Here is a 20,322-nt window from a genome sequence, read left to right on the forward strand (position 1 = left end):
AATGTATCAGATGCTGGACGGATTATATCCAATACCTTTAATACATTAAAATAATCACAACATGTAACTGTCTGAAACTAGACTATTACAATTGTGTTTCTTGAATTCTAGCTTTATTTTCTGCATCACACCAAGAATTAAAGGTTAAATTTTAAATAGTATAATGCAAAGGAGCTTTGAAATGCCTTTTTGTGATGATTGCTCAGCTCTTTGTACAAGGCACTTAACATGTTTTAAATAGTTAAATTTCAAACCACATGTGCTAATATTTTCCCCTGTCCAATTATTGTACTAGTTTCAGTTTTTGTGGCTAAATTTTAATAAAGCGTGCAATGTACCATGTATGTTTCTCATTGTACTTTCTCACTTACGAACACCCCCAGCAGCATTACAAAGCTGGGGGTATACATAGCTAATACTGTCACTCAGAGATCAAAATCATAATAATGTAGTATCCATAATGCCTTAACAATATGGGTATCAGAATAAAACTGTGATTCAAGCACCCATGCACAACATCAGACTTGCAATATCAGATCCGACCAGTGATCCATCTAGTCCAGTGTTCAGTCTCCGACAATGGCCAGTACCAAAAACTCCAGAGAAAGTTGCTAGAATTCTCTTAATGGATAATTATGGAATAACCTGCCCCTCAGCAAAGTTTCTTTCTCGAAACCCCAACAATTAGTAGCTGGCTTTTGCCCTGTGCATAAGGGTTTGTGACCCTTATACTTGTATCTTATTGTGAGCTGTTGGTGGCCCCACAGTTCTCCAAATAAAGTCTACACAAGGTCAATTCTAGGTACAAGGTCAAATTCGCCCCCTTACAGAGAGATTGAGATACAGTTCCGAGTTCAAGGAGGTACATTTCCCCTTGTAACTAGAGACAGACTTCAACCAAGATCCCAGAGTCAAAATATTTTTTTTTTTACTTTTATGCACCTTAAAAAAGAACATTTATGCAAAAGCTCTAAGCATTTTGGATATTACTTAAAAATACGTATCAAAACCCCTCCACTGCAATGAGACAACAGCTATATCCTCCAGTATGACCCAAACCAGCAAGCCAAGCAAACAAAAAGTTAGAACTACTCTCTCTCTGCAGCAATTCATCAGCTTCCCAAGTCTCTCCTACTTTCAAATCCCTTGAATAAACAAAACGTGGCTGGCCATTTGCCCTGAAGATCATTAGATCTGGTGTAAAATTTTTCAAAAGTATTCAAGTGGCTTAGGAGACTGAATCTAATTTTCAAAAGTGACATAGGCATTTAAGAACCTATGGCCAGGTCTACACTAAAACGTTAGGTTGACCCAGCTGTTTGGACTGTTCAAAGTGTAGACATAACCCAATTCCCATTGACTTTCATAGACTTAGGCTTCAAAGTGCCTAAGTCACTTTTGAACATTAGACTTAGGCTCCTAAGATACTTGTGCTCTTGAAATTTTACCCTGAGGGCATTTTGATTCAAGATCATGGTAGTAGAACTAGTTTATAAGGTGTGGGGGCAGCCTTAACTTCTGCGCTCTGACTGGGCTATTGGAGATAATGGTACAGAGAGCTCTAACTCCCTGGATCAGCCGGGCTCTCAGGATGGCTCCAACACAGAAGAAAAAAACAGTGCTTGCCCAGGGAGTTAGATAGGCACCATTGGTGCTAGGATTATAACCCAGTCAGAAGACCTGGTTGTAACACAATTAAATTTTGTAGCATGGATGGTACCTACTCATGGCCCCATAACCAGGCCAAAGCCTTGGACTGTTCAAAGCTTCTGCCCAGTTATAAGGAAACCAGGAGAGGTCCCACCCACACTTCAATTTTTAAATTGTATTGTAGTTGGACCAGGCGAGTGTTGACAAGCAGACAATCCTGAAGTTAAATTGTGACAATATGGCACAATGGTCGATTCAGTTACTGCCCTTGATCTGTAATATCTGTGCTATTCTTGCAGCGAAACTCTCCTGAGCAGAGAATGAGGAATTGAGCCAAACTGCAGGGCTCCACTGAGGCCGAACGCCTTTACCTTGGAACAAGTTCTGAAACGGGGTAAAAATGAGACAGGGTTTATTAAACCTCTTCTGCTTTTTCTATCTAGTGTTTTTAAAAACAAAACACATTGAATGACCCATTTTAAATAGATAGCGCCAAGGAGAAGTTCAGAACATAAAAAATTTGCATTAAAGATTAAGTAGTAAATCTAATGCTGCAATATTGGTTCAGAAGAGATGTACATTTATAATAATCAAATGTATAATCAAATATTAGGTATTTTTCCTTTACAGCAGTGGGTCTCAAACATTTTTTTTTACTGGTGACCCCTTTCACGCAGCAAGCCTCTGAGTGCGACCCCCCTCACAAACAAATTAAACACACTTTTTAATATATTTAATACCCTTATAAATGCAGGAGGCAAGCAGGGTTTGGGGTGGAAGTTGACAGCTTGTGACCCCACATGTAATAACCTCATGACCCCCCCAAGGGGTCCCGACCCCGTTTGAGAACCCCTGCTTTACAGTATTAGCAGTAGTTGGCCTAAGATTAAACATTCATATATGTAAGAAAATTAGTCCTGATCTTAGATCTTCTACAGCAATGGTTCTCAACCTTTCCAGACTACTGTACCCCTTTATGGAGTCTGATTTGTCTTGCGTATCCCCAAGTTTCACCTCACTTAAAGACTACTTGCTTACAAAATCAGACATAAAAATACAAAAGTGTCACAGCACACTATTACTGACAATTTGCTTACTTTCTCATTTTCACCAAATAAATTATAAAATAAATTGACTGGAATATAAATATTTTACTTACATTTCAGTGTGATACTTGAGCCGGTTTTTCACTTGTGAGCCTTGTCTGCGGGGCTGAAGCATGTAACTTAGCTTTGCAGGGTCCCTGGGTGATTGCCCTTCTTCCCACTCCCTAATGCCAGCCCTGCACTTCCAATCCCCCTAAACCCATCCGATGACCCACACCCCAGGTTGTGAAACACTGAGCTAGATTAGTTGAGTAACGCCTGAAAGACCTCTGTGTACCCCCAGGCGTATGCATACACCTGGCTGAGAACCACTGTTCTACAAAAGTCTTTTTTACCAGATTTTTACCATCTTTTGGAAACACCTCTGCTTCATCTTATAAAAAAAGGAGATGAAAACCTCAAAAAAAGTAAATGATCCATGGAGTAACGTACATCAGCTGGTTAAGCAACGAGCCATTTCAGCGCTGTAAAAGTTAGGTCCTGACCACTCTACTGCAAGATAAAACTGAATCCCCTGTCATATCTGGGTAATGGGCCTTTTTTTTTTTTTAACAGTTCAGTATAACTGCAGTATACAATTTGTGATGTTGTAAAGCTACGTTTAACATCAAGAGCTAACACTAGTTGGTTCATATTGCAGATGCTGCTGTGCTATTTTCACTTTTGCTAAACTATAGCCACTTCTGATGGAACATTAAGTATAAACTCACATGGCTTTATGTATAAAAATAAATAGAAACAAGCTCAGTGTTTCTCAAATGCCGAGAGAGATTTATTTTTGACACTTTAGAAAGTCATTTAATTTAAAACCTAAGTTCCACATATTTGCTTTCTACTACAAAATTAAAACCCAAGCAGACCTGCTTGGAATCATGATACATTTTGATTTTCCATGAAAAGTCCTGGGTAAAGCTTGTTATGGGAGTGATATGTGTATGACTGTGATCTAATCCATCTAATATATCAACAGGTCTCTAAAGTGCACAGATCTAAAATGCAAGCTGTATGGAAGGTGGACTTAATCAGGTGAAATTGACCTGCATACCATATAAGGACATTTCTCCCCTCCTCCTCCCACAACGCTGTGACATTGCACTCCATATGCTTTATGAAAATATGCTTATGAATGTGAATATGATGTAACTGGAATATGCTTTATGCAAAAGGTCTCTTGTAAGGTATCGTTTATAATCTACTGAGTGTGGTCATCCTATTTATTTGCATGTATTATTTCTATGTCTGAAGTTTGGAGAGTAAGATATAAACTTGTATTACTGATGTAAACATATTAAGTGGAAGCCATTAAGGGTACTTCAGAATCAATGAATTGTTTACTTGCAAACCTTCCTGGGTAGGTATGGTCCAGCCCCAGTAGAATGGAGGCTGGGGTCTTACAGTGACATGTGACCATGTCACCTGATAACAAAATACATCTTATATCTGGTACTTTTCCATTTAAGAGGAGGAGTGGGGACCCAGAGAGACAAGATTCCCACCTTGTACCAAAGCTATAAAAGGGGGTGGAGCAGAACAGAGGGGGCGGCCAGTCATGAGAAAGCCCCAGCATAACACCTAAGATGTCTGCAGGAACTAACTAGGACTGTACCAGGGCAAAGGATTGGGCCCAGACTAGGAAGGAGTCTAGTCTGTGAAAGAAGCTTATTGGAACATGACTGGGGTTAGATATTACCTGTAATCAGTTTCTTAATGTATTAGCTTAGACTTGCGTGGTTTTGTTTTATTTTGCTTGGTGACTTACTTTGTTCTGTCTTATTATTTGAAACCACTTAAATCCTACTTTTTATACTTAATAAAATCACTTTTGTTTATTAATAAACTCAGTAAGTGATTAATACCTGGAGGAGCAAACAGCTGTGCATCTCTCTCTATCAGTGTTATAGAAGGCAGACAATTTATGAGTTTACCCTGTAGAAGCTTTATACAGACTAAAACAGATTTATTTGGGGTTGGGCTCCCATTGGGAGCTGGATGCTGGAGGCAGGTAACCTGCTAAGCTGTTTTTGGTTATGTCTGTAGCTTTGGGGGCGTGGACCAGACCTGGGTCTGTGTTGCAATAGGCTTGCGTGTATGGCTCAACAAGGCAGAGTTCTGGAGTCCCAAGCTAGCAGGAAAAACGGGCTCAGAGGTAATCTCAGCACATCAGGTGGCAGTACCAAGGGGGTCTCTGTGACTGAACCTGTCACAAACCCCACCCCTGCAAAATCAAAAACTAACTGGGCTACCCAGCTATTTGGGGTTTAGGAGTGTGAAAGCATTCATCCAAATGGTCTCCACTGGATTCTGTGCTCCACAACTCCCTGTGTCTAAGAGCTAGTTTATCAGAGCTCTTATGACATAGATCTGGATAGCATTATCAGGGATCAGACTGTTAATTCCTTTAACTTTGCTTCCTACTTTTCTTCTTCCACATTTCTTCAAATAGAAAAGAAAGTTTAAAATAATTCAAAAACAAATATTACAAGAGTTAGCAAGAATGGCTAGAGGTTTTAAACTGCAACATTCTGGCTTCCAAATACTACACAAAGAACATTCTAAGAGCACCTCCCTGATAGCACATGAACCCAATGATAAATCCCAAGGGGATTTATTGTACCATGCTCTGTTAGATTTAGAGAAGTATATAAAAGAGTTCAGACTCATCTGTAACACAAGAGCACTCTCATATGATTTATTTTGTTGTGGGGGGGTAAGGAGGACACACATATTTGAGGACTGAAAGCTAGCTTCACCCAGAACACATGCCACTTTATAAGGACTTGTCAGAGGAGAGGAAGGAGAATATGCAGTGCTCACTGGGAAGAAGGCATTGTGATGATTTCTGCGGAGTGTGCCAATTCAATGTTCTCTGTGAGGTAAAGCTACCCCCAGGTGGAAGCATCTCCTGCCACCCTTCAGGAGAAGGCCCCATAGAGCCAAAAGAAAAGGTTTTTATGGTGCTTCTCCCTATACCAGAAGTTTGGAACCTGGCCCACAGAAATGTAATATAAAGGGTATAAATTCCATCTTTGTCCACGACACTTTTTGTATCAATGTGGATTCTATAAGTGAATCCAGAGCAGAAAATATCCCTAATATCTATATATATTGTTTTCAGCATTTAGGATAACCTCATGGTCTGCCTTAGTGGTACCCTAATGTACCAATTAAAAATCGCTTGGTATGTTTGGGCAGAAAATGGTATCTGGCAATATGTCAAATTTCTTATGCTATTTAAACAAAAGTGTTTTCCTCTTCTATTCTGAATGTTGCATCTCAACTTTTCTGGGTAATTTATCAACTATTTTCAAGGTGCGTACTTGTAGGTATAAAAATGACAAGGAGCAGAACAGATAACACATTTAAGCCTTCTAAGAAACGAAGGCTTTGTCTACGCTACCACTTTTGTCGGTCAGGGTTTTTTTAAAAAAAGAAGCCACACCCCTGACTGACATAAGTTTCACTGGCAAAAGTGCTGTGGACAAGCTACGTTGGTGGGAGAGGTTCTCCTGCCCACATAGCTAACGCTGCTCATTGAGGGTGGCTTAATTATGCCAGCAGGAGAGCTCTCTCCCCTTGGCATAGAGTGGCTACACGCACCTTACAGCGGCAAGGCTGTAGTGGTACAGCTGTGCCACTGTAAGGTCTGTAGTGCAGACACAGCCTAAAAGATAAAAGTGAGTAGACAAGGATTTAATAGGATTTCTATATTAATCCAGAAACGATAAAGAAATAAAACCACCTTAATTAAAAACATGAAGTTCAACTCTTGCACAGTACTGTTTTAACTATTTACTTTAAGTAAAATGGAAACGGAATTTCATATACATAGCACAGATTAGACACATTGCTGCTTACAGTACAATAAAACATTTCTGAACATAATTAACTGTTGTTACCTGTCATGATACTTATCCAGATTTTCCTCTAGCTCTTAATTATTACTAGTTAAGGGCCAAAATCTTCCCATTGCAAAAACAAAACAAAACCCACAAACAAACAAGCAGTGGGACATCTGCAGTTCTGCAACACTGGAAATAGGAGCAGGAGGAAAGGAAAGAAGGTCTGATGGGGTATACTCAGTTAGCCCTACCCTGCTTCACCTGCAAGGGCTGTCAGGCATGGAGGGGGCAGTTAAAAGGAGAAAGCCATCTTACTTGGGGACCAACCAGGAAGGACAGTTTAATCTGTTACTTGGAACCTGTTGGTGGTGGTTAAGACAAGCTGCTACAGCTGGGATCGGCGCAAAAGGAAGGGGGGTGAAATTTGAGCCCAAAAGGTCAAAGATTCTTGTGGTTTGTATTTACGCTGAACTTTGACTTGGGGACTTTACTACCATGGAAGAGGGAGATCTTCCTCAGTGACTTGGCAAGAGGCCTAAGCCACATCCATAACTAAAATGTGCTGAAGACTCCATTGGGGAAATTGAACCAGAGATGCCATGTGAGAAGGCGGTAGACATGGACAGTACCTCTGTCAGAGGAAGGTTAAAGACAATGAGTTGTGTGGATCTCCCACTTGTAAAACCTTTCAGAGTACTGGTCACAGCTCATGACATGGTTGGGCAGTTGCCCAACATTTTAACTCCAAGATGAGGGCAGAAGGGAAGGATTTTTTTACTTCTGCAAATCCCATCTTGGCCTTATGCACAAAGCCCTTTTACTGGGGACTGAAACTGAGGACCAGGATTTAATTAGAGCAAATAACAATGATATAAGCTAATACAGTGATATGTGGTTCTGAAAAACAGGTGCAAAATGTCATTTAAGTATGAATAATTTCCTGTGGAAAGGAACAAGAGCAGAAAATGGTTTAAGTGTGCATGATTATTACATTTACCACTGAAAGGCTTATTTCTCCCATTTTAAAACAAATGTAAGCTGACTGTCTTCTAACAGTTTTTCTACAATATAAACATGATAAGTTAGATCTTTTTCTTTCACTGATAAACTAGAGCTTTTCATTATTCAAAATAAACAGCATAGACATTTGCAAGAGCAAATAGTGAGGTATTTTTGAAAGCATATGATGAAAACGTATCACTCGCAGGATCCCAAATGCATCTGCTTCCAATTCGCATGCTCTGTTCATTTAGTTGTCCAATATGTACAATCACAATAATTTTGTACCTTGGTATCATAAGGTCTTTTACCCGAGCCTTAATAACCTATAAGAGAGAAACATGTTCAGGAGGTTCACAGGTAAAAATCACTGCATTGATACAGTGTAGTATAAACATGTTATGTACAGTATTACTAGACATTTTCAAGAATCTTGTTGGCAATCACCTAACCATAGACTTGCAACATCATCCTGTAAGTATTCCAGTACCACAAGAGGGTGGAATATGTGAGACTGAGGTTACAGCACCAATGAATCAGTATATTCAACACTGATGATAGTGATATCAGTTCTTGGAAATGTCATTTCCCCAAAGGATTAACTTTAGAAGTTGCATTTAAAAAAGTGGTGGCATCTTCTTGAATAGTGAGAGACAGAACAGTTCAAATATGAAAACTGTCTATGAAAAAGATGGCACCTTCATTCTTAAGCAATCATCTCCATGTGTGTAATCAATCGTTGACTAAAATGTACAAAACCAACCAACCAAAAATACCCAAACACACAAGTTTTTACTGCCTTTTACTCCTGTTAGCCTTACAGACCCATTTTTGGTAAAAGAATAAGTTGCATATGCTATTCTTTCTCAACAAAAAAATCTGTTGATGATGCCCAAGTTTCACTCTATGACACCTAAAGCAAACTACTGAAGACTTGCACGTTACCAAGCAGAATTTGCGACAGCACAAATGCATAAGTATCACTGAGGGGCTACTCTGGATGTTTCTGGAGGATTAAATTCAGTGAACTGAGGCCCCCTAGCTTGTAAATGAGAGCATCCACACAGGGATTTAACAGATTTTAACTTCATACCTTTAGTTCACTCATTTTAGTTTCTGTAAGTCCTATATTCTACTTACTAATATTGTCTCTTCTGACATGAAAAGCCAAGGAAAGAAGATTTTGAAGGAAAAAAAAATTCTGAGGCATTGTCCTGCCGGGGGTACGGGTTTGCCTATCCCCAAATCTGGTGGATGCTGGGGATCCACAGAAGGAGAGTTAGCACTATGCTCTCATATTGCCTCTGGTACACCTAATGTCCACTCACTTGGTTCCTTGGGAGGACAAGGTCAATGGAACGACGTCCCATTGGTCACAATAGTCCCTGTGACCATCCCAGAGGCTATGCATAAAAGTTATTACAGCCTGGGACTGTTCCATTTTCTGGGTAAATTTTGAGGACCAGAGGAAGGATGATGTGCAGTCTCTGGCCCATCCACTTGTCACAAGCCTGACAAGTCACATTCCCCTCCCCAATGCATACCCCAGACACACAGAAAAGGGTCCAGCAGAGAAAGTGGGGAGACTGTGCATGAAAGACCCCTCAGTGCATGGATTTGAGAAGGGGGTGAATCTGACCCATCATTTACTCCAAAAGCCTAATTGTACTAATAATTTATTTTTTATACCTCAGAGATGGTCTTTGTCATTTGTCTGCATAGCTCCGCTTCATATTTTTCTTCTTGAAGATAATTAGTCAGCACATCCTTCAAAATATTATTTACTGTGACCACTGGAAAACGTTTTGCAGGACCTGGTATATGTAGATATTTTATAATGCTTTAATTTATAAATCCATGTTGAGAATAACTGAACACATTGTAAACTGCTCTTTTAACCCGACTAATCAAAATGACCAATGAAAGGGAGTTAACTAGAACAGTGAACTAGTACACTAGTTTTCTCTCTCTCTCTCTGAATTCAAATCCTGGATCAGGTGAAAACTAAAAATATTTTTATGATCTCAAATTATAAAGCTATCACACTATTTGGTATGGGTTTAAGTCTACTTAAAATTGACCCACAACTGAAACAGGAGGGATGCTAAAGATCAAGACTGAGGTGCTTCGTTTAATCTTGCACAACATCTCTGGTTCTAGCCAGTGCTATTATAATATTTCATTTCAAGAACATTAATTCACCCACAAATTAAACAGAGAGTGATTTTTATTACTGGAAAATAAAGCACCTTCAAATTCATATTTTTTCTCTTTAACAAGTTTGTAATGGATTTACCAGGAAATTAAGTATAAACAAGTTAAGGTTTGTAGCACTTTGGGAATTTTTAATGAGATTCCTTGTTTGTTCTCATTCCCCTCCAGAATTTTTACCAGAAAATTAAACTGACATTTAAAACAAGAACGACAATCATGTTGAGAGCAATGGATCTTTCTAATAGGAGAAAGAATGAGGAGTACAGGTACTTGTGGCACCTTAGAGACTAACAAATTTATATTGGCATAAGCTTTTGTGGGCTAAAACCCACTTCATCAGATGCATAAAGTGGAAAATACAGTAGGAAGATTATTTTTTATTTACACACACACACACACACACACACACACACACACACCATGAAAAGATGGGGGTTGCCTTACCAATTCTAAAGAGACAAATCAATTAAAGTGGGCTATTAGCAGCAGGAGGAAAAATCACTTTTGTAGTGGTAATTAGGGTGGCCCATTTCAAATAGCTGACAAGAAGATGTGAGTAACAGTAGGGGGGGGGAAATTAGCATGGGAAAATAGTTTTTAGTTTGTGTAATGACTCATCCATGCCCAGTCTTTATTCAGGCCTAATTGGATGGTATCCAGTTTGCAAATTAATTCCAGTTTTGCAGTTTCTAGTTGGAGTCTGTTTTTGAAGTTTTTTTCATTGAACTGCCACTTTTAGGTCTATAATTGAGAGTACCGAGAGGCTGAAGTGTTCTCCAACTGGTTTTTGAATATTATAATTCTTGACGTCTGATTTGTGTCCATTTATTCTTTTGCGTAGAGACTGTCCGGTTTGGCCAATGTACATGGCAGAGGGGCATTGCTGGCACATGATGGCATATATCACATTGGTAGACATGCAGGTGAACAGACTAACATGGCTACCACTCTAATTGGAGAGTAAATATATGGCTAGCTGTGATCTGCTAACCATCACTTGAAACAAATGCTATGACAAGAGCCCTACCAAATTCACAGCCAAGAAAAATATGTCACAGACCACGCAATCTGGTCTCCCCCAGTAAAATTTGGTCTTTTGTGTGCTTTTACCCTATACTATACAAATTTCACAGGGGAGACCAGCATTTCTTAAATTGGGGGTCCTGACCCAAAAAGGGAGTTGTGGTGGGTGGCGGTCAGAAGGGTATTTTAGGAGGGTCATGGTATTGCCACCCTTACTTCTGCACTGCTGGGCAGCCAGAGAGTGGCGGCTGCTGATGAAGGGTCTAGCTCTGCAGGCAGCAGAGCAGAAGTAAGGGTGGCAGTACCATACCATGCCATCCTTACTTCTGCACTGCTGCTGGTGGTGGCTCTGCCTTCAGAACTGGGCTCCTGGCCAGCTGCCCAGCTCTGGAGGAAGTGCTGCCCCCAGCAGCAGCACAGAAGTAAGGGTAGCAATACCGCAACTGCCCCCTACAATAACCTTGTGACCCCTCCCCCACAATTCCTTTTTGGGTTTATTTCGATCTAAGTTTTTTTTAGCTTATTCTCCATAGTATCTGAGTGTTTTTTGATCATTAACTAACTAAGGTGCACACAAAAAATACCTACACGAAAAATACCTACAGATTATTATATCTCTTGCATGCTGAAATCTATTGAACATGGATGTAATACCCTTCAAAGTACTGGAAGAAGTTGGATTATTTCCTTCCTCATTTGCCTCAAAATTCAAACATATTCTATCATCTCCTTGGAAAAATGTGGTTGTGGATCAGGCAGTTATGTGGCAGAAACACAGACTTATTTGATACTATAAAGTGGTTCTAAGTACATTCTTATGCACAAGTCTCAGTAAAAAAAAGACTGGAAGATAATTTGCAAGATCTATAAGCGAGCCATGTACAGCTAGTCAGGAATTTTTCAGCAAACCATCTTCCCATTGAAAAATGTTGATAGTCCTCACTGAAATTGTTTGCAGGAAAAGGTCAGTTTCAATAAGTTTCTTGACTAGAACAATAAGCAGGGTAGATAAAAACCAATGATTTAAAAAAAAACAAAACAAAGATTTTTATTTAAAATTGGGTTTTTTTGATAAAATGCTTTTTGAGGGAAAAAACTTGCCTAACGATAATTTTAATCAAGCAAGATACATTGTAGCTCAAAGATATCTCATCATGGAATAGGGATTATAAATTCTAATTCTATAGTATGAGACAATATATTCATGTAATGTTTAAGAAAATGAGTTCCAATAGTTCATGGACTAGGGACCCAATCTTATGGGGTTCCAGGGGCTTCTGTATAGATAATTTAGGTTAATCTTTCTATCTACCCAATGGGATTCAGTGCTCAGTCTAGAAAATACCATTAGAGATGCTTAGTTTTGCAGTTCTCAAACGGTGGATTTGTGTCCAGAGAGAACATGCTTGTTAACAGCAAAAATGTTTTTAAATAACTAAATAAATAATATATAGAGGTGAGAAATAACAGACCTCAACCCTATTGTTCCTCTGCAAATTTGTGTACACAGAGTCAATCCCCTATCTTGCTCTAAAAGTGCAAAGTTTCAAAAAGTTTAATGAATAGAAGATTGTTGGGGCCGGAACAGATCTGGACAAGGAGAAGAAGTCTGGAGATAAATGTGAGAAGGGAGGAACAGGCAGTAGAAACAAAAGTGAAACGGTTTGAGCAGAATATTTTAGAAGTTTTGAGGTCTTTCTGAGGGTAGCCTTCATTGACTTGAGATCCACCATGCCATTCTCTCACTAGAAGGGAAAACCTGTAATGGCAGCAGGCCGCAAAAGGGACCCAGTTTGAGAATAAGAACTGTTGAAGAAATATATGTTTGCTGATGATGTTTTAAAGAAAGTAACACCAGTGAACTGGCAGAAGTCACTTAAGCACTTGGATTCAGAGACTGTTGAAGTGATAATCTCACTTCTACACCAGTAGCTTCTTCTGCTGGTGTAGAAAGAATATTTTCTTCCTTTGGATTAATTCATTCCAAATTGAGAAATCGTTTGGGACCTGAAAAAGCAGGAAAGCTTGTTTTTCTTTTCCAGATTATGAACAAACAGGAAAATGAAGCTGAAGATGACTGCATTAGCTGCAGAAGCCAATATTTTAAGTTTCTCATGATGGCCTGGCTGACATAGTCGATTTAATTTTTTTTTTAATATTTCATTTAATTATTTAAGTTAAAAAACAATTTTAACAAAAAGAAACCTGATTTTAAAAAACTTGAATGTTTAACTAAATTCAAAAATTCATATGCCTGTTTTGTTAGAATATTATATGTTTGCTGTTAAAAAAAATCCAGAACACATAATGCTGTTGTTTTAGTTAAAAAAAAAACAATTTAAAATTCTGTCTGGTGATGTTCCCCTCCTAACACAGCATGACAAGAAAATCCTCCAAATATTAATGATTAACCTATTGAATTGGAGATAGTTCACCTCCCAATGACTTCATAAATATCTGCTTCAATTACCTTTGTAAATGAAATAACCAATCATTCATTTTCTGATATAGCTGTAAAACTAATCTGAAAAGTTTTCAAAATCAATCACTTTAAAAATGTATAGCGTGTACCTTCTAAAATGAAACTTTCATCTATCTCTGAGTTGTGAAGAATATGTATTTAGGTTATAACAACCAACAAAAATGCACTTTATGTAGAAATCCATGATTAAATCAAGTCTTCATGACTTGTGATTTAAATCCACACTGACAATAAGTTTCAAAATTGATCAAAAGTTCTGTTTTAAACTGTTGGAAATGAAAGATTGCAGTTTCCTGTTTTGAAACATTTCATTTAGAAATTTAAGTTAGTTACAGTAAAATAGCACCAGAGATAGCATTCACCAAAAGGTTGCAGAAGAGAATGAAGAGGAAATGGCACCTGCAAAGGAACAGACTGGATTTAGACCAGACCGAAGTGCAACAGATAAGTTATTTGTGATAAAATAAATATCAAAGAAATGCACAGAACACAACTGAATCTGTTACTACAATTCTATAGACTTCAAAGAGGCTTTTCGTTTAGCAGAAAAGGTTATGGCAAGTTATGACAACGTATAGCAGCCCTCAAAAATTGATCAAGCAGATAGAAAATATCTACAGCAAATCAATGAGTGCAGTGAGAGTAGACAAGAAACTGATGGAATGGTTCAGCACGGCAATGGAGTGCATGCTATCACCAGATTTGTTTTACTTGGTACTGGAAGCAGTAATGCCTGTGGCACTGAGAGATGAAAAGAGAGGAATCTTAGATTCAGAGATGACATGGACCTCCCAGAATTGACTAAGGAGGATTTACAGAGAATAATTGACAAGGTAGAATGGGAAAGAGTATCAAAGAATTGGAATTGTGAAGATGACATAAAAAACAAGAATTGGACTAGCCGCTACTGTATTTGAAAAACTGCAAGATCTGGAAGGCTAAAGACATTTTGATAAGAACAAAAATCAACATATATGAGACAATTGTCATGCGGATACTTGCTATACAGACTGGAATGCTAGTATGAGGAAATCAGAAGGACGAAAGATTTTACACTGCTGAAATGAACTGGCTGAGGGGAATACGGAGCTTCCAGACTGCAGAAAAAGAAAAATGAAAAGAGAAGAAAACAGCGAGGGCAAGATATACACCTCTACCCCAATATACTATGGTCCGATATAATGCAAATTCAGATATTATGCGGTAAAGCAGTGCTCCGGGGGACAGGGCTGCTTTACCTCGTTATATCCAAATTTGTATTACTGCAAGAAGTTCCTCTATGCCCACCCGTTACTTGCCGTGGCCCTCCCTGGGCCTCCCCGCCCTAGCTCACCTCCGCTCTGCCTCCTCCCATGAGCATGCCACAGCTCTGCTTCTCCTCCCTCCCAGGCTTGCTGCACCAATCAGCTGATTGGCATGGCAAGCCTGGGAGGGAGGAGGGAGAAGCGGAGCTGCGGCGCGCTTGTGGGAGGAGGCAGAGGTGAGCTGAGGTAAGGGGGCAGCAGCAAATAAGGGGGGGGCGCAGAGGAACCACTCGCCACCCTAGCTCACCTCCACTGCCCGCCCCAGCTCACTTCCACTCTGCCATCGCCTCCTCCACCTCCCACGAGAGTGCTGCAGCTCCGCTTCTCCTCCCTCCTAAGGTTGCCGCGCCAAACAGCTAATTGGCGCAGCAAGCCTGGGAGGGAGGGAGAAGCGGAGCGCTGGCAGCATGCTCAGGGAGGAGGTGGAGGTGAGCTTGGGCGAGGAGCGGTTCCTCCCTACTCTGATATATCGTGGCCTTACCTATAACATGATGAGATTTTTTGGCTCCCGAGGGCCGCGTTATATTGGAGTAGAGGTGTAATACACTTACAGAAGACTCAAGAAAGACAACAGTGATGGTTTGCACACATATCAAGAATGGACTCAGAAAGGATACCATACATAGCAATCAATACCAGAGTGCATGGAACTAGAAACAGGAAGACAGAGGATGCATTAGATAAATGCAGTGAAGAATGACAGAACAAAAATGTTTAAAGATGTACCAGCTTCATAGCTTTGTTCAAGATAGAAAGTGGAGGAAAGACTTCATTTGGCGCATCATTGGTGTTGAGCTGATGGATGGGAATTAAAAAAAAAGTAAAAGATTAAAAATGGAAAATGGTTGAAATTTAACTGAAACAATTTGAAATTATCAAAACAAAATTTTGACCTAAACTGAAATCTTTTTTGGTTTGTCAGTTCACAAAAGTTTTCAAGGTTGCAACTTTTTGTCCCAATTCAGAATGGGATTTTTTTTTTTTTAATCTCAAATATTTTACTGGGATGGGAAAACTGTTTCCCACCCAGCTCTAACGACACGAAGTGGACAAGCTTTATGCATCTACCACGCTGTAAATGGATTGCTCCTATACCTTTTGCCATAAAGGATAAACTTCTCTTGCTATTATCTGGATTAGTAGTACCTTACACACGCCAAACTTTAGACATCTAAATTTTGTTTTCAGTCAAAATATACATTATGCGGTTTTCGATTCTAAACTAAGACAAATGTTGATCCCCAATATTCTCTTGTGCAGAGACTCTTATTATGATAAAGCTATTTTATCGGGAGCCATCATGACCATAACAATTTGGGGCAGGGACAGTTTTTTTGTTATGAGTTTGTACAGTACCTACTACAGAGTGGCCCTGAGTATTACCTCAACATAAATAAATCAAACAGATAAATTACTATGCCTCTCAGTCTACAAATTAAGAGAAGCACTCTTGATAAAACAGTTATCTTAAAGAGATACTATCAATTTCAAAATCCTACTTCTCCCTGAACATTTTCAACTTACCATTGTTACAGATGGCACCTAATATTATAATAACTGAAAGTTTAGAGAAAAACATTTTTCTCTGAATTTTAAATTGTTAATTTGACAACTTGATGCACTAACCTGCAATTTGGCATCATGTCTGTTTCAGTGTTTCCCCTGCAGGTTTTTTACACAGCAACAGGGAGAGGGGTGATGTGTTTTTTTGTTTTTTTTTGTTATGTTTTGTTTTTCTAAACAGGGAGAGGTGATTGAAAAACTGGTAAAGAGAACTCAAGGGCAAATGTATTAATAGAAATGACAGTAGTTTTCAATTCTTTTCAAAACTGACTACATTTTGACTGTTTCTCGATTTAGGCAATATCTGGGTTATGCAGTTTACATTTCGGATTCACAGAGTTTAAGACCAGAAGGGATCATTAGAGCAATTATTTTAACAGATATATCACAGACCATTACATTTCACCCAATCACCTGTATTGAGCTTATTTTTTTTAGTGTAAGATGGAGGAGGAAGTGTTCCATACCCAGCTGATAAGTGTTCTCCAAATGAACGGCAAGACGAGGAATATCATGGCCAGGTTCATCCATATAAGACACTGTACTCATGGAGCTAAAAATAATCCAAAAAGTGACTGTATAAACTAGTGTATATTGAAAACTATGTTGATAAAAATAGATGCAAAATTTTAGATGGTGCAAAAACATGGCTCTCTCTCTCAGAAAATGTTAAGATAATTTTTGGACTTGTTTATGTCAAAATGGGATCAGTTAAGAATGCTTTTTCTCAGGACATTAGGTGCTAAAGAAATATGCTGCCACTCAGTGGGACACATCATTACACCCAGTTAAACACTAAAGAGTAGTGGAAACAAAATATCTGCTCTTCCTTGTAAAACTAACTATTTTCAAAGGACATAATGCATTAATTTGCCAAACTGCCTTCTAAACAGAGCTTCTGTTTTGGAAATTAATATGCATTTAAGAAAAAAATTGAATTTTCTAACTGCATGGGGTTGAGCAGAGGAAAGCAAAATGATCACTTTTAAACTTTAACTTGGTTTTACTAGAACAGAAATACACCAATGAAGCCCAGAATTTAGAAGCAGCTAGGTGGCCAACTACTTAATTTTAAGTAGGATGGTGGGGGAGTGGGATTGAGTTAAATAAAAATCAATCTGATAGGAACTCTAATACCACAGAATTGGGTACAATATAAGACAAAATTCACCTTAAAAATAGAGCTTAACAAAATATAATTTTGGTAAATACTTTGTCATGCTTCTTTGTATCCAAACTACTGTCAAGCAAGTCTGTGGACTGAGGTGTCCCCTAAAGGAATACTCTAGAATATTTCATCAGGAGTCAGATTAAATCTACCTTCTGGTTCAAAATGGAACCCACTGGTGAATGTGTTATTGTTTCCCCACTGTGTAAATCCACAGGGGATGAGTTGTTATAGCCTCCACGCTTTAGCTAATGATGTAGCAGCTCATGGTTTTCATTCTGGAGGTTCCTGGTTCAAACTCCAACATGGCATCCATCAGCTATGCATTTATGAAAGTGACTGAAGAAACACTGCATTCCAAATCCATTCTAAATTCTCGGCTTCATTACTGTGTTTGCTATAGTAAAACCAAATTAATGTTTAAAAAAATGATTGGTTTACTTTTCTCAACCCACCACAGCCAGCAAATTTAAAAGGTTTTTTTTCTTAAATGCACATTAGTTTTGAAAACAGAAGCGGTGTTCAGAATGCACACTGGAAGGAATAATTAGAAGAGTGAAATCCCAGATATTTTTCCTTTGTAATTATTATGCAAAGAAGCTCTCTCATAATGCTTTAGAAACAGGAGTTAGATTCAAAACATCCCTTCATCCATTACCTTTTTTTATTTCTCAATGCAACATTTTCCTGATATATTTACATTATTTTATAATCCAAATTAGAAAAACTACTTACTCTTTGTTTTTTCCAAGGATTTCTTTTGCTCTGACATCATGACTGCTCAGAGAGGATACGCTGCCTCTTTTCTTTAACAGGCGTGCTGCCTTATCCTTAGCTATGTCCGACATGTCTATTAAATCTGAGAATTTATATAGTATGATAGAGACCCTGAAGCATACAGGTGGCTGTAGCAACAATATAACTATTTTAGCAAATTAAGCATATGGAGGTATGTGCTCTACTGAAAACTAATTGGTCCAAAGGAGATTTTACAATACGACAGTAAACTAATAATCTTTGGCCTAACGTTTGTTCCACATACCCGATCAGAAACAACTGAACTGGGACATCATTGACTACAAAGTCAACAAAGAGTGCTGCGGCACCTCATAGACTAACAGACGTATTGGATATGAGCTTTTGTGAGTGAATACCCCCTTCGTCGGATGCATGCATCCGACATGCATCCGACAAAGTGGGTATTCACCCACAAAAGCTCATGCTCCAATACCTGTGTTAGTCTATAAGCTGCCACAGGATTCTTTGCTACTTTTACAGATCCAGACTAACACGGCTACCCCTCTGATAACAGACTACAAAATAGTACCCCTGTTTTGAGTTTGCAGTAAAAAACTGGCACGGATAGGGTTTTAGCAGCAGAATTAAGATGGTCTAGCCTCATCTTTGTGTAGCAATAGCCACGCTGTAGTTAAGGATCGCTTACAAACCCGTTATCATCTCGCGGGACTAACTGGAGTAAAAAGCAGTAACATTTTCGTCAGCACAGCCAGCAGAGGTGAGTGCCTGACACACGAAGGGGAGAACCGCTGAGTAAGAAGAGGTCTCTTTTTACATCCAGTCTTCACAGCAGCGCCACCGTTGACAGCCTGTGGTGTGGTCCGGCCTGCTGTCGGGACACACCACACTCCACTCAGGCCACGCTCATCCCGCCACGGCGGCCAAGCGCAGCCCAGGGCTACCCCGGGCACAGTGCGTGGCGAGCTCTCGGGGGCGAAAAGGGCTACAGAGGCATTAGCCATGATTCTAGATGGCGAGCACGGGTCCCCTGAGCAAACAGAGGGGAGCTCTGGGGCAGCCCAGTCCCATTACCCTGCTTCCCCCGCAACATCTCCAGCTCACCGCCGCCGACCCAGCCCCGCACTCACCCCCACCCGCAGCCGAAGTGCCGCTTGCCAAAGAAGTGGCGGCCGCTGCTGGTTTCCAGGGTTACGGCCAAACAAGTCCCCCTCCGGGGCCTCCTCCGCCAGGGGCGGCTCCCACCCCGGGCCCAGCCCAGACGGCGCGGAGAGGGGCGCCCGCGGGAGCCGGATTCTACCCGGGCGGCTCAGCTCGGCCTTTCCGCCTCTGATTGGATGGCGGCCGGGAGCGGGGGCGGGGCTGCTGGCTTGACCTCCCCTCTCGGGCGGGGCTGGCCTGGGAACGTTCGCGGGGGTGTAGGGACCGTGAGCGCCGAGCCTGGCGCGCGAGCCGCGTTCTGCCCACGCCCCTTTGGAACACTAGGCCCCTCCCCGCTCCGTCTCTCGCCACATCCCGCAGGGCTCCAGCGTGGGGTGCGCAGGTTCAGGGGTTGGCTGGGACCGGCCGGCCCTGGGCACGGCGACGCCCTCGGAGAGAGGCTCTGTCGGGCGCGGAAGTGCGGCCGTGGAGCCCTAGCAGGGGCAGCGGTGCTGTGCCTGGCGGGCTCCCTCCCTGCCTTTCCCGCTGCAAGACACCGCTCTGCGCCGGCCAGATCGAGGGGCTCAGGCTCGTCCCGCTGCCTCAAACAGGACCAGCCTGGCGGCACCGCGGGTGTGGTCGGTAGGCAGCCAACAGGCCACAGCCAGATACTTTTGAATGGACCCCCACATCTTTGTAGTATCTACTCGGGAGTCTAGACCTTGAGTGTATCTCCTGGCCCAAGGCATTTGACAAAAGTATTTGATACTGCTGCGAGCCTCTGGTGGAGGTGGGGTTAGTGTTGGTGGTGTAGGTCCCGTATATCGTCTGGAGCAAGGCTGTAGTGTGTACACCGATGTAATTCTGTCAGTGTAAGCTACCTTAGGTCACCCTGTGTAGTGTAGCCCAGGCCTTAGCTCGCAGTTTGGGTTAGGTGGTGGAAGAGCTGCCCTGGAGACTGGCCCTGCGGCAACGCCATCTTCTTTACATATAATAACTTCAACTACAATCTCATGCTTCCCACCCCCATTCACCACACATGTAAATTATGTGCATGTTACAGCTCTCCATGCTGAAG

At 40.7% G+C, this 20,322-nt stretch overlaps 1 protein-coding gene across 3 annotated transcripts; it reads right to left on the reverse strand.

Annotated features, from left to right (window-relative positions):
• Positions 1-6,540: 6,540 nt before the first annotated feature.
• On the reverse strand, positions 6,541-19,404 carry DYNLT5 (dynein light chain Tctex-type family member 5). Of its 3 annotated transcripts, none has more exons than XM_050962935.1 (5): positions 18,797-18,935; positions 18,084-18,207; positions 16,648-16,733; positions 9,284-9,408; positions 6,541-7,920 (listed from the first exon to the last, which is right to left on the reverse strand). In XM_050962935.1, exons 1-5 carry the CDS (start codon positions 18,804-18,806, stop codon positions 7,717-7,719), a joined length of 549 nt encoding a protein of 182 aa, XP_050818892.1. In that variant the 5' UTR covers positions 18,807-18,935; the 3' UTR covers positions 6,541-7,716. The 3 variants fall into 3 exon arrangements, with proteins under 3 accessions (XP_050818892.1, XP_050818894.1, XP_050818893.1); XM_050962937.1 differs by lacking the exon at positions 18,797-18,935 and adding an exon at positions 19,235-19,404 and having other exon boundaries at positions 6,542-7,920; positions 18,084-18,253; XM_050962936.1 differs by lacking the exon at positions 18,797-18,935 and adding an exon at positions 19,235-19,331 and having other exon boundaries at positions 6,542-7,920.
• Positions 19,405-20,322: the final 918 nt, after the last annotated feature.

Source organism: Gopherus flavomarginatus, chromosome 7 (genome assembly GCF_025201925.1).
Source record: "Gopherus flavomarginatus isolate rGopFla2 chromosome 7, rGopFla2.mat.asm, whole genome shotgun sequence".
In the NCBI taxonomy this organism is placed as follows: domain Eukaryota; kingdom Metazoa; phylum Chordata; order Testudines; family Testudinidae; genus Gopherus; species Gopherus flavomarginatus.

Coding starts and splice junctions, on each gene's coding strand:
- DYNLT5 (XM_050962935.1), bottom strand. Junction 9,409..16,647: donor GGAGAACACTTATCAGCTGG/GTATGGAACACT, acceptor TACATATACCAG/GTCCTGCAAAACGTTTTCCA. Junction 7,921..9,283: donor TGACAAAGACCATCTCTGAG/GTATAAAAAATA, acceptor TCTCTCTTATAG/GTTATTAAGGCTCGGGTAAA.